The sequence below is a fragment of the Betta splendens genome, chromosome 9, assembly GCF_900634795.4.
Source record: "Betta splendens chromosome 9, fBetSpl5.4, whole genome shotgun sequence".
Taxonomy (NCBI): Eukaryota; Metazoa; Chordata; class Actinopteri; order Anabantiformes; family Osphronemidae; genus Betta; species Betta splendens.
In genome coordinates, this window is record NC_040889.2 from 23,326,953 (window position 1) to 23,344,568 (window position 17,616).

Consider the following 17,616-nt stretch of genomic DNA (forward strand, 5'->3'; position numbering starts at 1 on the left):
CGACGCGGCGTTAGCGCCCGCGCTAATTAAATCTAAGTGCTGGGCATTGGTCGTCTCGGTTTTAGGCCTCACAGATTACGTGCTGCTTCAAGGTTGTTTTCCGCGTGTGTTGCTGGTAATGAACTGATCGAGGCTTGACTGCCTCTAAACTAATTAATTTATTCACAGCGCTGCAGAGCAAAGACCACCTTTGGCCTTTGGCTTGATTAAGTTGGAGTTGCTTAAAGCGAGCGCGGTCATTTCCATGCGTGGACATCAAGTTCTGGAAACTCACCCTCCATTAAAGAGCTTCTTTCCACTCTTTTCTCCATTTTCTGCCTCGCACTCAGTCAACTCACACACACGCATGCAATTTTTCACAAGATACATTCAGCTGCTATTCACTTCATTTACTTGCTCATTGAGCTGCTTAGAGGGAATATAATTGGTTGCAAAATGAGTTAGCTCACACACAAGGGAGACACCCAGGAGCAAACATTCAGTTCACACCAAACAATCACAAAAACACGTGCGCATAATTCATTTTGATCCAAGTCTGGTTCCGTTTTTTCATTTTGCTCCCGTGCACATTGCAGGTAGCTGCCAAGTCCCTCCGCCGGACCGGGGAGAGTTTAGACCAGATCATTCATTTATAGGCAGAGATGGTGCGAACCACAGCTGGTCGCTCTGTCAACACCATCCTGGGAGTTACCAAAACAAATAATTCACATAGCCAGAGACGGACAAGCCGCCCTGAATCACTTCTGTTTAATCCATCACACTTTTGTTTTGAAAGAGTCGCACATGCAACATGATCATATGATGCCAGCTCATCCACAATGTGGACGGACAATTAGGTCGAATTCTTAAGGGGCTAGAAGTGTTGCAGTGCGTATTTGCTTGACTTTCGACATTTCTAGTTAATACAGTCATTCTTATTATGCCATTAGACCTTTATACAGGGTGTTGGTCATGTTATAATACAGTCAAACAAGTTTGAATTGTTTTACAGGGTGTTCTATATTCAGCAATATTATAAGCAATAATATTAGCGTTGCTTGATTTTCCAGATTTTAAGTCATGTATATTTATTTACCTCTAAGTACTTGACTTCGTCACATAGGCCAAATGTGTAGCGTTCGTTGTTACAGAACATTAAAACCACCATAAATGTTTGTTGTGAAATATGCTTTTCATTAGTTTGAAATTTAAACTGCGTTCCCTCCCTATTCCTGCCTCCGTCTCCGACGCATGCACCGTAAAATAACAAGCTTAGACTTACTACCAAGTGCAACCAATTCACAGCGGAGGGGACCTGCTGACCGGCCTACTATTCACGCGGGAGTGACGGGGAGGAGAGATTATTAGGGCCAAAGATTAATTGACGGCAGTAAAAGATTCATGTTCACGAGTTCATTAAAGATTCCAAGGGATTTTTTTTCGGAGCAGGTTAAAGGGACGGGCGAGCAAAGCGTCAGAGAGAGAGCAGCCGCACGTCGCCGCCTTTAATGCGAAGTCCAGACGTGTTGTTGTCGCGAGTCCGTGTGTGTTTTTGTCTGTGAGCGGCCTCGTAATAATGAAAACAGAACCTACTCATGTATTCCCATTGCTAAAGCTACTTGTAGTTGTACAGCAGCGGAATTAATGAAGCAAAATGCTGCACACACGCTGTTCTTTATCAAGCAGCACATGTTGACATTGCTTTATGTGCATGTGTTGTTTCAAAAATGGGGGTCTTTCAAATCCATGGGTGGTGCTGTACTGTATGTAGCAGCTACAAAGAAACAGTAATTAGTTGCTGTGATAGTTCGCCAGTACATTTCTCAGAGGCTAAACTCCCAAGCACTGTTGCCTTATAATTAACAATGGCTTCTGTTTCCCCCAGAGGTGTCAGTTTATGGGTGAGAGGTGTGAGAAACAGAATCTACTTATTTCATAGTTACGAACTGTGAACAAGTACAAAAAAAGAGCGAGGGTTTTCTTCTTTTTTTCCATTCTTCCATTTTCATTCCATGTCGATAGCGCGTTGCTGCCAACTCCCTCGGTCGGACCGTGGAGAGTTTAGACCAAATCATTCATTTACAGGCAAAGAGATGGTGTGAACCACAGCTGGTCGCGCTGAACACTGCGCTGGGAGTTACCAAAACATTACCGAGTAATGAAAGGGATCCACCGTGTGCACCTGCGAGCCTGAGAGCACAAGCTGCAGCTTTCCTTGGAGTCCGCCACCTTTTTGTTTGTTTTAGTGCATAGTCATGAATCGGGCCGTTATTGTGCCAATTACATTATGTGCAGTCTTTGTCTTCAAATCATCAAATAAGTAAATAAATATTAGTTGAGACTTAACTCAGTGAACAGTTTAAATAGTGAGAGCACCCAGCATGCATTGCAGTAGTCATTGTAGGAGGTGAAGAGTGGTTTGTCGCTAGTAGCAGCATTATTGAATTACTTGAAGCATCCATGAAGTGACTGCAGATGTTGGGATGATGATGTGATGCCGAGCATTTAGTCCCGTCTCTGCGTGTTGCGTAGGATAAATAGACTGCCATGAAGAAACGAGGCACTGACCTAAGCTACTCCTTCTCCGCAGGTCTCTCCAGGACTTATCCAAACAGACGGAGTTGCCTTATGGGACGGTGTTGGACTCCGCTGTCTATGACCAGGTGCGCTCCAAGGCCATGAACCCGTTCGAGAGGGATCCCATGTACTCCCAGATGTGGCGGATGATTAATCGCACCGGAGGGGCCGATAATAACGTCGAGGAGTCGAAAGAGGGAATTCGCAAGGTACAGGAGGGCTTTTACTTTTTTACGCTTTACCTGAGTGGCTCTGGGGAAATGTACTGTACTGTAGGAGACCAGCTATCAGGGAGATCATTTCTCACTGCAGAGTAACGTCTGTCTAGTCTGTACTTTACAGGGACTCAGCAACATATAAACAGAACTGCAACTTTAAGTTTGAGAACCATGTATTTATTTATGTATATGAATATCTTTACCATGTCATTTGTTCAACCCTCACAAATATTTGAGTTTTAAATACCCATAACTAGTCATTCTGCTGGTGACAGGTCATCAGAATGTATGACTGCAGGATTTGTCCTACATCCCTATTCTCCCACTTCCCAGCATTTTAGGCAAAACCCTTAAAGACTTATTAAAAATTATTAAAAGAAATTAAAAGAACCCTCCAGCTAGTGTGGGTGGTCATCTACCTCGACCGGTGTCTCTCAGCCCAGTTGTGACCACTGTACCAGTAAGAATTTCCTTATGCCTGTAAGCCTTCGCTCTAGTTTATACAGTATCTAATAGGTATAGGTGCAATATTTAGATGGTATCTTATGGTGCACACCCGGGGGCCTGTTTTTACATACAGCTCATGCCACAGGGCTGCCTGTGTTGATAGGTGATAAATCCATCTAAATGATGTTAATGATACACAGATAACGCATGCACGGTTAAATACTTAATTTCCTTGGTGATTACCCAGCATCATAAATACCTGACTGCTGCATCTCATTTGCACGCATCCCACTTTCTGTTTGCATAGCTCCGCTCTCCTCCAGTGAGGGTCTCACTTTACCCCTCCTCCTCCCTCTAGAATATATTAGGCTTGAGCTGTAGCCAGCGTTGGAAGTGTTGGGAGGAGGGATTAAAGCAGTGGGTGGTGTTTTTAAAATGATGAGATAAATGCAGCCTATAAAAGCATGAGCACAACTATTACTGCTCTTACACATACTGTTCTTGATGGCAGGGTGTTCAGGGGCATTTAACTGATTAGTAGCGTGTCCAGAATCACAAATATGATTCTGATGCATTCACACAGCTTTATCTGTACACATTGTGTATTCTTACAATTGTGATTATACAGTGAGGTGAAACCTAAATAAACCTCTAGTTCAAATAAGTCTTAGCAAAGTGAAAGTTGTGCAGGGCTCAAAATAAGTTTATATGATTTAAAAATAAATTAAAATTTATATGGTGTTAATGAATGTAAACAGTGATATTGTGCATCTTTTCACAGACAGATCGCAAATGTTTGTCTACAGTAGATCATCATTTAGAAGAAATCCAGTTGACATGAGTCAACCTTCGACAACAAATGTGATTTTATTACACAGGGCTCAGGTTTAGCTGGAGGCTAAGTCACACACAGTACAGCAGTAATGTAAATACAGTACGAATGCAAATCACAGCACAAGAATTATTCACTGATTATAAAGCATGTTCGTACATAAACACACAGCATCTCCATCCTAAGCTGTGATTAGTATGTACATAATCAGACTGTGTCAAACTAGTACATGCAAATAACTGCATCAAAACAAATGATACAGTATGGCTGGTTAAGAATCTATATCAAAGTTGTTATTAGTGTTGTACAGAAAGATACTCTACTGGAGGTGTTGACTCTCCATCTGGTTTAAATATCCAATTTAAAGTCACCGCCGTCTATAGGATATATCAGTGTTGTGTGATCTATGACTACACACACTTGTGTAGAAAACATCAGATAGACTGTCCAGTAAGTATGTCAGTGCTTCATTCCAGCTCCCAACAAGTGCCTGTAGGCGATAACTGCAGCAGCAGCCCCTGGGGGAGCCGCTGAGCCTCCTGTGAGATGTGGACCTGAGCATTTAGAGTGAGCACATGGCCACAGACGCCCACTGTCAGGATGGATTCACTAGCAGAGTGGATCAGAGCCAATAGAAGCAACCTTCCAGCATGAATAAAAGGTTGGGATGGGGCATCTTCGAGCTCTTCAGATTTCCACTGGACCTCTGAAGGGGTCCTGGAGTATCTGGCACCAAGATGTTAGACATAGTCAAAGAGAAGAAGAGTTCGGACTTGTAAAATGGTGGCGGGTCCTTTAAGAATAGCTGAGACTGAGTGATCCATGATGACTAAGGTGAGTGACTAGGTTGCCTCTCAGCAGCAGTGAAGTGTAAGCAGGCAGGGTTTGACAGGAGACAGGGCCGGATGAAGGTCTGGCCATAAGCAGGTTGTCTTCTGATCCAGGATCTGTTTTTCATGGATGAATTCAACATGACAGAGATGACTCTGGAGTGCAATAAGAGAGGGTGCATGGAGGAAGCAGATCATCTCCTGTGACTGTCTCTCTTGATGTGATGTTGTTTTACTCTTTCCTTTCCTCTTCTGTCTGTACCCAGACCCCCCCCATTCTTCATCACTGATTATGTACATATTTTCCACTATGGTGTCTTTCTATTTTCTGTCAGCTTCTCCAGCTTTAGCTCATATTTATATTCTTTCTTTTTTCCACCTGTCCTTCGTGCCAGTGTCTTATTCGTCTACTGTGTTTAAAGGCTACAGGGTGCACTCTAGTGGTTCACTAATGCTCGTCCCTCTCTCTGAGCTGCAGTGACACAAGCTGACGCTTTCTTTTTGCTGCAGTGACACCGTTTGGGCCACTGTTGCCATCTTTGGTTTTTACTGGGAATTACTTTGATTTTCCTTAGTTACTGCACAACCGGTTTTTTATAACACTTGAAATTATTTCACTCCTGAGGAAAATTTCATGATTTTACCTTTGAGTTTGTCATTTTTTGTTTTGTTTACTTGTTATTCTGCTGAAAGAAGACGTGAGCCCAAGTTCAAACCTCCAGCACTTAGCAAACTGACAGGATCACCTACAGTAAAACATCCTCCGAAATGAGCATGTTGAACCTGTAATCATTTCCTCTAATATGTTTGGAAGCCAGTGAGCAGTAACTGGAATAGCATTTCCAAGCTGCAGGGTATTTGGATGGCTGTGATGTCATTAACAAACCCCTTGAGTCAGTCAGACTAAGACATTTTTTGTTCTCTGTCTCTGGCATTTGATTTATTTGGACGTGTTTGTCTACTTCAGTCCTGGCCCTCCTCTATATTTGATTCCTGCGAGATTAAGAACTTGATATATTTCCCCCCTCATGTTCATGCTCGCTCTCTCTCTCTCTCTCTCTCTCTGTCCCTCTCTCCCCCATTCCTGATGCTGCTTTCGCTCTTACTTTCCCTCCCAGGTCTTTTCTCTTTCACAGTAAACCTCTTACTCCTCTCTGTCTCCTGTGCACTATGGATTTTCTCCCCTTTCAGTTTCGATCCCCTGCAGCAGAATATTACGTGTCAGAACGGGTCAGTGGCTGAGCTGTCTCTGATATCAGTCACAGACAAATGCTGCATATACACAGGCCGACGCATGCGGCTCTCGCATGCATACGCAATCACACATTTGCATTTCTCCAAGTAGGACTTGCGCACACACAAGCTTATGCACGCGCCTTCCATGCATTAGAACACACACGAGCCGAGCAGGTTGTGCAGCGCAACACCTGTCATGCTGTAATATATGTGTCTCTCCCATTTCAGTCACTCATCAAGATTCAATAAACTAAGAGGTGTTGCACCTCACACTTGATATCTCATTAACTTGCTGTCACATATAATATCAAAGACAAGTGCTCTGTTTGCCACTGTTTGACATAATGGCGTATTCGTTTAAAGCGATGTGTTACCCATCCGTGGTCTTCTCCATTTGTTTGCGCGTGATCTCATGAGGAGCAGGCGAGCTGCTTGGTGTCTGATGGGACTTTGAGCTGACAGATCAGAATGGCCCGATGTGCTGACTTGTAAGTAACGACTAAGATTAAATATCAATTACTTACGTCTAATTACATAACCTGCGCGTCTCCTCGGCTGCCACTGTGTTTATTACCAACGGGAGATCTGCAAATACAATAAGGCATCGTGTGTTTGTTAATTTAAAGAAAGCTAAACGATAGTGACAGTGATAATGGAAATTGGCGAAACAAGCCCACTGTGCAACATCAACGCAAAATTTTATATCTTGCGTGTGTGTTCATTGCTAAAAGTGCCTATTTAACTATTATAATTATACAAAATTATAGATAAAAAGTTTATTATACATATAGAGCAAGGACGTGTGCATTAACCACAAACGTAATATAGTGTGCTGCAATTTATGTAAATAACTGTAATAAACACGTAAATAATTTGTGTTCACGCTGCAAGAGGGAACAAAAACGGAGTCAGACTGCATCTAATTCCTTGGTTTTCCTCAGCAAACTTACAGCAAAAAAATAAGATTTAAATTTGTAATTGCTCCTAAACAGAGCAAACAACTACATAAAGCTGGACTTCATTGACAAACCAGACACAGTAGTTCAATCTTGGCCAAACCAAAAGTCATTTCATCTTTAATTTCCATCTAATTCTATGAACAATGTCGGTAAATAACCTGCCATCGCTCAGCTCTGCCCTGGAGTATATCGCATCTAACGGCTCCACTTGGAGGAGCATTGCCTGAACAAGCAAGAAACCAAATTGTCCTCATAAAGATGTGTGAGGGGACAAGAGCATCAATGGGCTACAGATTATATGCCAAGTAGTCTGAAGATAAAGAAAGGCCCTACGGTCGGCGCGAGGCACCGCGGCACCGCACACAATTCAGCGCTTACAAGTCGGCCTCTGCAGACAGTCTGCAGGAAAAACAGAAAGGACCGTCACAGCTAAAAAAAACATTAGATGAATAGTGGCGGAAAATTCTCAGAGGTGGGAGTGTGTTGATATGGAAGAACAGGCAACGGGGCAGAGAAGATGTCTTCCATTGATAACATCATGAATGCAAGTTGGTAAAGCCTCATTATTCCTCTGCCATAAATACACAAACAACACACACACACACACACACACACACACACACACACACACACACACACACACACACACACACACACCTGACGTCAGCGCCCTTGTGAATATGCGACTGATAGCATCAGATCTCAGCCGTCTCTGATTTTAGAGTTGAGCCCATATGAGCATTTTTCATGGAAAATACAAACTTCTGACATTTGAATTTCAAATTTTGCGTCGGTGTATTACCATGTGGAAATGGATGTGACCCATTCGGATGAGAGGATCACACCTGTCATCAGCGGCGACAAAGCGCTTTCTCCTGTTGTGTTATTACTTTTATTCAATTGCTACATCCCACCGGCCTGTATTGCTCGCACTGCGTCCCAAAATGTCAATTTTTCATCTCATGACAACTCAACCACATGGTTTCAACATTTATGGCAACTGTTTGCGATGCTTTACCCATTCTCCTTCTCAAACATCTCTGTTCACTTGACTTACATATGCTTACTTCTTTCTGCAACATTCCTATTTCCCATTATTAATGTCTTCCAACCATCCTCTGTCCATTTAGCATAATGACTCCAGAAATTATGATAAAAATTACCTTCATGTATTCACGTCTGCAACATATATCTTGATCCAGGAAGTAAGGAGCTGTATAATGTAAGTCTATAATCTTTCTCCAATATCACTTAATGACTGCAGAGATGACTATAAAGATTACAGTGATCCCTCCACCAAATAGAACAGGAGGTAAATCAACCGAGTCCTTTTTGGATCCTGCTGCCCTGGGTGAGATGTCACAGGACTCCAGAGAACGATTGAGACAAAGCAGAGCGGAGATGAAGGGAGGCGAAGAAAGTGATACGGATGGTAAATAGGTGCTCAGGGAGCTGGAGGGGGCAAATTGGGAGATTTAGAAAGGTGGAAGGAGGGTGATGAAGAGAGAAGTGGGGGGGGGGGGGGGGGGGTGCTGCTGTAAGATGACAAGATGGAGGGAGTGACTGCAGCTGTGCTGAGCAAGGACAGGATGGAGGGATGGCCGTGCAGCAGAAACAATAAGAGGAGACACAGAGACCTGCAGCAGGTGTGAGATGTGAGAGTGCGGAAGATTGAGATATAGGAGAACAGACCAGAGCATAAGCCACCATGTTTTATTAATCCGTAAATGCCTTATTTTCTTAATGCTCTGCGCTGCCCTGGAGTGCATTAATAATAGAGGGTAAAAAAGCATCAAATAGAAGAAAACACTCAATCAAGCATTAAAGCGATGATTTAGAGAGGCAGAACTCCAAATGAGGCTTCTACTTCAATGACTGGGATATGGTAATTGACCAAATCCTGTTTCTTTCCCTTTTTCCCCCCTTGCATATTAATAATTTAGCATAAGAAAATTGATTGGAAAGAAACATGGAGGAGAGCATAGAGAGGGGAGAACTGCTGCTAACGGGGAACATGTGTCTGATGCATGGCGGTGGTAGAGGCTGAGTGATGCACAGCTGGAGTCCCACCAAGGTCACGGTGCAGAGTGGGCCAGCTGTTTTTGTGCGTCCGTGACTCATCTCATTTGGCTTTTTCAGGTCTCACGCTGACCAACATCCGCTCTCCTTCCTCCTCTCCTCCTGTTGTTTTTTTCTATTGCTTGGTGGCGGTTACTCCATTTTTCTGTGATCTGTGCGGCATCTTCTGTACAAGTCTGTGTGCGTGCTGCGTGCGCAGAAGCGCCGGGGCATCGGTTTCTTCAGACTTTCAGAAATTAGCGTCATACTTATGTGTTTATGTATTTCATTGGATTTGAATGGGATTTCTGCGGAGGCGTAAGCTGACATGATATATATCTGTCACTGTGTCGGGGAATGTCTCATACAATATCCTCTGTAATAATCCAGCCTCTGCTAAAACCCGCAAATGCCTTTTCAGCTGCTGGTCTCCCTCATTTCCCATTTTCTAGTAGTGCAAATCACCCTGGCTGGAAAAAGAGAAAGCTCTGCTCCTGCAGAGTTTGATAGCTCATTAGGATTCAACACAACAAACCCAAACAGCAAACATATTTTCCTGCTGTTAAGATTCTCTGTCTGTGTGATGACAGCGTTTCTGTGGTGTGACTCAAATGCAGGGAGGGCAGATGAAAAGAGCAATAAAGGAGAGGGAGACTGGGGAGAATTTAGTCTCCATATTAGACGAAGAGAGGGCGAGGACTGTGGAAGGCTTTTGGGATGAAGGCCTGATTGGAGGGAGACGAGGACAGAAACGGCTCCTGTCAAACGTTGATTGATTAAAAGCGGACATGTTTCTTGGAGATGTGACAAATCTGGATGGCGTCAAGGGAACAGAAGGAGAGAGAGAGGAAGGAAGTGGAGGGAGAACATGCCGCTTAAAATAATGAAATAAATGATTCCATTATCTCTCTGCTATCTATGCCCATATTTTCTCATCTTCCCACATCAAATAATGAAGCCTAATTGCCTTTTTATGCTTCTGTGTCTTCTGCCAGTCAAATCTCAAACCATCTGACGCTCTTTTACTCTCCGTGTTGTTCTTTTTCCTTCTTCCTCGCTCTTCCTTCTGTCTGCCTCTCAGCATGTGGGCTCCTCCTCCCTCGCTCCCTTTTGTCCTGAGCCATAATCCTGAGTCATAATAATAATTACAGCACCTAACAAGAAAATCAATGAAAGTCAATTGATGAAGACCACAGTTAGTCTGCTGTTTTATTGCATGTGTAGGAGTCGGTGCCTTTGCATTTGTGTGTGTCAGCATCTGCGCACTTACAGCGCCGTACCGTATGAATAGCCCTGTCTTTAGTTATGGCCAAACTCACCAGCGCCAGCTCTGTGGAAGACTTCTATGATGCTTCTGGGACACTCTGCTATTGTTGTACTTTCTCCAAAGATCAATAATAGAGAAATGTTTATAGCTGCTCAGAGGAAGAGACAAAAGGAAAACAGGATGAGCAGAAAGAGTACAAGTAAACATGGACGCACTGCTATTAAATACTGTGATAATACTGGAGGAATGCAGCTATAGGTTCTGCATGAGAGCAGACGCATTACCAGTCTCCTTGTCCTCGTATATTAAGTTTCACTGCAACACTGCAGCGGGGTGAGAAATAAAGCTGCCTGAGGACATCAAAGAGAAGTCTCATTTGCTTCATAAGCTGTTTAAACATTAGTTCAGCCATCAACCACAGACTTCAGTCAGGCTGAGAGGTGCTGGTCCCATAGACTCTACTCCCAAAACTGACCTGGTGGTGAAGCTGTGCCTTGTGGACGTTATGTTGAACCCACAGCTGTTTATCTATATTTTCACTTGATGAAATAATGATGGCTGAACGTGCTGGAATCAGAATCAGCTTTAATGGCCAAGTTTGCAGAGGACAACCAAGGAATTATATGTGGTCTGGCTCTTTGTTCCCTGAAAGTTAGTAATGTCTTAGTGTTTCTGTTGGACTAGAGAACTTCATGGTTCAAAAATGCTGCATTAGTTAGTGAATCATGATTTAGACATGGTTCTAAATGATCAGATGCTGACCAAACAACTCATTCTTTAATGGCTGCAGGCGGCGGAGCCTCATAAACCTTGTTTGGTTTATATGAGTTGGAGTCAGAATTCAGGTTTCCTTCTCCTTAATGTCCAATATACAAGTATACACTTTATTAAAACATGAATAGAGCAGAAGATTAACATGCAGTTGAGCTTGACTGGGAGTAATATAGAAGAGGACACACAGGCAATTAGGCCAAAAGAAACGCAAAGAGCAAAGTTGCTTAAGTTGGACAGCAGTATTAATCAAAAGCCAAACGCCGGCTGAAAGAAAGAGGCAAAAAGAAGGTTTTAAGCGCATTTTCCTTCTGCCGGCTTTGCGTCATGTCTAGCCAGCCCTTCGACTGGCTCACATTAGATAATATCAACATTTCTGAGATAAAATGGGGCATATAACAGAGAAATGGAGGATGAATCACTGTAGCTCCTCTGTGCTTTGTTTTGAAGATGAAAAGGGAAGCTCAATTACTGAGTAGCAGATAAACTACGGGGCCAAAGTAGTGGATGAAGGGATTTTAGGGAAGAGAAGAAGGAATGATGTGTAAAGTTTTTGTGTCTGGATGTTTGGATATGATTGTCCTGCGTTCTCTGTTCTCGCCACACGCTTGGTGGAACCCGTGTCTTTCTTGGACCCTACTTTTCTTTACCATGCGTTCCTTTATTTCCTGGTGCTTCGTTTCCTCTCTCTGCACATTCTGCCTCGTCCGACCTCTTTGTTTGGCTTCCAGCCAGTATCACGGTGTTTCCACATACACCTTCCAACCCTTCTCTCTCTCACTTTCCCCTCCGTCTCTCCACTGTCCTCTCATTTTCATGCGGCTCGCTGGGCAGCTCCGCTCTGCGGCTTTATCTCTGTCTATGGGAGGGGAGACAGCCCAGTGCCAGCAACTAATGGACTTTTGGAAAACACAGACAGCCATGCATCAGAGGCCGGCGAACTAGGGACAGAGAGCAGAACCGTTTGGAAAAAAGTGTAAGTTAGAAGTGCTCTTGGGCTGCACAGCAGAATACAGTAGGAGAGGAGCAACATGCCTGTGGGAGCTGTAATCAATAATTAGACCCAGTCTCTTATTACCACCACATCGCCTAACTCACCCATGCAGCCTCATCAACCAGCCTCAAAATAGTCACGCGAACCGAGAAGATGCTCACAAACAGTAATAATTAGTGTCTCTGCAAGATGTGGAAAACCGGTAATCATAGGAAGAAACACAAAGAAATGACCAAGGAGTGCGTAGAACAAATGCAGCGAGCATGTAATCTTTTAACAATGCAAATTAAGACATCTCTGGAGGCAGAGAGCGGGGCCGCTGTCAGCTGGGAGCTCAACAGGCGCAGCTCTGACCTTGGGAGGAATCCACCAAACGCTGCACCAAAGGCCCCTGACTCCTGCCTGGTAAAGGAGGCTGAGCTCCACTGACACATGAAACGGGACTTGCCCAGTAGTTGCAGCAGAAACCATTTCCACACAGCTCCCTCTCTCTCCCTCCGTGGCTCTTTATATGGATGTGGGCAGGTGGACGTTGAAATGTATCTATAATGACCAAGCGCGGGCCCTCGGTGGCAAACTCATTCCCCGCCTCGCAGCGGACCCCATCAAACTGCAAGCCAAGTATCTCCTCGCGTACCTGCAGCCCGGGGGCACGGAAAGGGCCGTTTGCAGCGCGTTAGCATTCAGCGCGTGTCCGAGTTGAACTCGGGGGCAGATTTCTGTGAACTTTATGAATTCCGGCTAATCTGGCGTCTGATCTTTCCCTCGCGCCTGACAAGTGTTTGCGTTTGTATTCAGCGGCGGCTCCTCCGCGTCTTCCCCTCGTTTGCGCAGGCTCACGTGTGCAGGAGTGACTGGAGGCCCATGGAGCTCGACGGGGTCAAAGGTCACGCCCCCGTTGGGTCAGACGGACGCGATGAGCGGGCTACAAACAGCAGATGCTTTACAAAGTGGACAGAGCCAACTATAGAAACCATATGATCTGGAAGATTTGTTTCAGCAAACACCAGCTGTTCATTAAATTTGTGTGAGTGCGGCGGTGGAACCACTCAAATTAGCAGAACTCTTGTGAAATATTGGCACAGTATGTCAGTCAGCCTGCTAACCGCTAGTGGTGTCGCGCTCTCAGATGACAGATTCCGTATATGAGGCTCATTCACATGCATTTGCTCCGTCCAACGTGTGAAATTCAAAATATTCCGGCACAAACAGCAACTGTTGAGAAACAAAAAAAATAAAAAACCCCAGTCACTAGATTTAATTACCCTCGGGAGTAGATGGAGCTGGTGAGTGATGGTGTGGGAGCACTCGTGCACCTAAATCGGTTGCAGGAAAAGCGTTGAAGTGCATCACTCATCGTTTTCTGTTCCAGCCTTCACAACTACTTCTGTTCCTCCAATTAAAACGGCTCCATTCGAGGATGCTGTGGCCTCCGTGTTAGCATATGGAGGCCTCCTTCCTGTGTGAGGAGTGGGATAACTTTAAGCTAAAACAGGCATCTTTTGCACTAACACCTGCCGTTATGCGTCACGGCCTGTGGGACCTCCGTCTCTCTGCTCAGACTCTTTGGCACTGAGACTCACCACTAAAACCAGTGCTCATAAACCTAATGTAGGGGAGCTGGCAGCTTTTCACTGTAGCCTTTAATCAGTCTTTTATTTTCCTCAAAACTGCTTTGGCAGCTGAGATGTTAAATTGGCAGAAGGCATTCAGGACCTGAGTGTTTCTCTGAGGTGCTCTGGAGTGGATTGCTGCCTCTCATTCTGGTCATGGTTCATACTGTATGTGTGAAAGTCCTGTGGACTCCAGATCAAGAACGGCGAGGGAATAATTATGACATTTCAAAAGCCTTTAGGTGAAGTGGCTCCGTTTGCAGATGGCCTGTGCTTCAAGTGCAGTCACAGCTCAGGTGTATTTAAAGGTATTATGACAGGCACAAAGCGAGCGCTGTAATTAAGATCTTTCGTTTTTGACCCCTGCCAGTGGGAATGTAGAAACCTGGACCATGGCCACAGCACAGACATGTACAAGCTACCGGAAGAGCTCCCCACACAGGCCGTCTGGTCCCTTCCAGCCGGGTGTGAGTTGACCTCGTCGCCGGTCACTGGTTATTTGAGTTTGTGGCAGAAGGGGCTCCATTGAGCTCAAACCTGCTCAGAGACAAGTGCATGGAAAATAGATGGGAGTTATTAAGGCGTAGCGTGTAACTGCGGCTACACTGTAAATGAGTGGTTGACTTGGAGCATCATGTCACTTTTTGCTGTTCCTGTTTTCCTGAGTAGATGGAATATTCCAAGTTTAGTTTTTTACTATTTTGTATTCAGAATTATCAGATTGTTTAATGTATTAGGTTAAAAAGAAGCGCTGCCAATTTCACCATTGCAACATCCAACTATTAAACTTATGGTTAAATGGCTGCATGTCTTCTACACTAAACCACACTAAACTGGTATCATCGTCACGCCTTCTGCAGTCAGTCTGCAATTACTCAAACAGACTGTGTGGATAAGGCCGACGCCTGTAACAACACATACTGTAGAATGACAATGATCATAGAAGGAAAGAGGTGAGCCGAGTGGCGATGATGCATTTCTGCACGTTTCTGTTCTGCTCGTTCAACAACTGTCTGATAAATTGCTCGTACTCTCTCCTTAATTACTGGCAGGTTTTGTTGTGCGCATTGAGCACAGTTGCCTCCTGGAAAATATACAACCGTGTCTCCGCTCGGCTGCGTGAGCGCATCGGTTAGAGGCCTGTGTGAAAATGAGTGCACAATAGCCGAGCTGCTGTCCGTTTTACTCATCTTCTTTTTGAATAACCTCGGACAGGATCATTTTCCCCTCATGTCCACCTCAGACGGCAGGAGCTGCTTTATGTTTATTGTGCTCGTTGCCTAAGCTACTGTGTGAGCACTAATGATAAGCCCAAATAGCAAGTGCTAGCTTTTTACAGTAATAATCCAGAGTTTGTGTGGGTAATTAACGTGCTAGTGTGTAAGAAGCCATTTGAAGCTGTATTCTTTTTCGTTGCTTTCCCCGTGTGAAGTAATTTTTTTGTTTGTTTATTTTAGTTTTTACTTCTTTCCATCTGTCATTATCTGTTTGTCATTTACAGATTGCCTGTTTTCTGTCTCTTGTTTTCAGTCTGTTCCTGTTTCCCATAGTGTTTCATTGTTTAGCCACCCCACTGTGCACACAATGATGAAGTTTCTTCCTTATTTGTTTTTAGAGTAAATCCAATAAAAAAATAAATAGAAGGCAAAACAAAAGTGTAGAGGGTGATAATGAGGATCCTAGAACTACCTCTTGTTTTGCTTGGTTAACTTACTAACCGTAAAAAGAAACAAATGTTGGACCAACTGTTCCTCCTCAGACAGAAAGGTTTACAGATTTCTCCCCTAGTCTTCTATTGTTTGGTTGAGTGTCTCAATCTATTTACTTTCTAGAAATGAAATATAAGAAAATGCGTGGATCCGACCACAAACAAAGTGATGCAACTGTTATACATCTCCTGTGCATAACAACTTTGTATTTCTTGGTATTAATTCACTTTTAGAGCCGGCATAGTTCCTCTCCCCAGCTGCGCTTTGCTCCCAAGCCTCCTATATTGATTAGTTGTAGCGGTTGTATTTTTAACCTCTCAAACAGAGGAGTTTGTCCATCTTTATTCAAATGCCCTTTTTATTGTGTGCCTGGGAAAGAGCAATGGTGCATCTCAGAAAAGCTGCTTCATGTGTGCTATATTCAACTAGAGTAGAATTGTCCTGTGGGATCAAACAAGGTTTTCAGAAAAGGCAGAATTTAAAAAAAAACTTCATAGAACTAACATAATAAAAACAGCTCATTAAAACAAATGGCAGAATAATGGTTGTTTTTGCAGGTGGGGATACAAAATCTTGCAACGCAATTATAGTACAATTTACTCGTAAGTGCGAAATACTAAGTTTATGTGAGGGTTGTTACTGTACATCATTTTGTTTGCAAATAAGAAATTGTAATTGAGAGTGAATTTAATCTGCCTCCTTTCTTGTTGCTCTCGTGCTGTAGTGAGCCGTTGAACCGTATTTAAACCTGTGATCTGCAATTAGCATTTTGTTTGCATTGCTTAACCTAAGCACACGCGATGAAGATGGAGGCACGGTCTTGGCAAGTATCAGCTGGGATGCAAGACTAAGTAATGCACGGTAATTAAAATGCTTTCAACGTAGCAAATAGTGCATCATATAATGGGGCCAAGCAGCAATGTGGGGTCCAGAGATAGGACACAGCAGTTATTATGAAGATCGGGCTTCTAACAAATTAACCACTTCCTTTTTGCACATTTTTCTGTGGGCTGGTGACTGTCATCATCTGCAGCATTTACATAGCACTGTGAATAGGGCAGCTGGTAATAAGGGAAAAGCCAAGCGGCAGCCTGCACTGACAGCTGTCAGGAGCTAATGTGACGCAACTGGATACCTGCTATCTTGGTGGCAGAAGCACCTTCTTTTTGGGTTGGACCACTCAGGCTACAAGTAGAACCGTCGAGGGCTATGGCGGAACGTGACGCCACTATCTGCACTGGCACCAGGAGGGATGTCCAGCGCCAAGCTAGGAGCTAGCACGTTAGCATAGCATCAGCATCCCTGTGACTGAGGAAGCTTCAGACCAGCAGGACCTCTTGACACTGTATACTGTATTGTACAAGAAAGAGAAAGACAGGGACAGGATCATTCTAAATATTCTATTCTTTTATTTTTTCTATTCTAATTCGATTTAAAGTTTGTGAAAGCAGGAATAAGAGAATAGAAACAGAGCAGGCAGCAGAGTGATGCTGTTTATTTAAAGGAGACTGAGAAGGAACTAGAGGCTTAGTTAAGGAATACATGATGACATTATGTAGAGACGTGGTTAAATCTGCCAGAAGCCTCTCACTGACACAATAAGGATGTTGAAGTGTCAGTCGTAAGAAGAGTAAGGCTGCCCCTGGCAGCTTATCCTCAGGTCCTGGAGAAATGATGGCGGATCTTCATTCCCAAGGATATTTTGTTGTTATATGGCAGTTTAGACTAATTGCCTCCCCTGTGTGGAACATAAGATCGTACTGAACATAGTGGCACGGAGGTGATGCCTAAGAACGTTTCAATAGAAGAAGAAGAAGAAAGAATAGTCTCATGTAGTATCATAGATAGTAGATAGTAGTATCAGGATTTCTGTCTACATGTTAACAAATGGCATTTTAAGCATAATTACATAGTAGTAATGTAGAATACAGCTTGAATGGCTGTGTGTGGTTTACTGTAGGTTCCACCTCGTTCTGGCTAATGGGCCATAATCAAGGTGCCCCCCAGGAAGTGACCGCCTTTGTTGTTAGTCGCAAACACAGGTCGTGTGTGTGTGGAGTCGCTCTGATTAGGAAAACAAGGGCAGACGGAGGAATGAAAGGAAATAATATTACTTTTCAAAAGCA

At 43.8% G+C, this 17,616-nt stretch overlaps 1 protein-coding gene across 7 annotated transcripts in view; it reads left to right on the forward strand.

The window, feature by feature from the left end:
* grid2 (glutamate receptor, ionotropic, delta 2) overlaps window positions 1-17,616 on the forward strand; it is a 299,555-nt gene that overhangs the window by 248,946 nt on the left and 32,993 nt on the right. For all 7 annotated transcript variants that reach the window (XR_008695665.1, XM_055511913.1, XM_055511912.1 and 4 more), the window contains one exon: window positions 2,570-2,765. Coding sequence is in view for 6 of the 7 variants with exons in the window: in XM_055511913.1 (XP_055367888.1) it covers window positions 2,570-2,765 (196 nt within the window). In the remaining variant the exon portion in view is untranslated. The remainder of the gene's footprint in view (window positions 1-2,569; window positions 2,766-17,616) is intronic.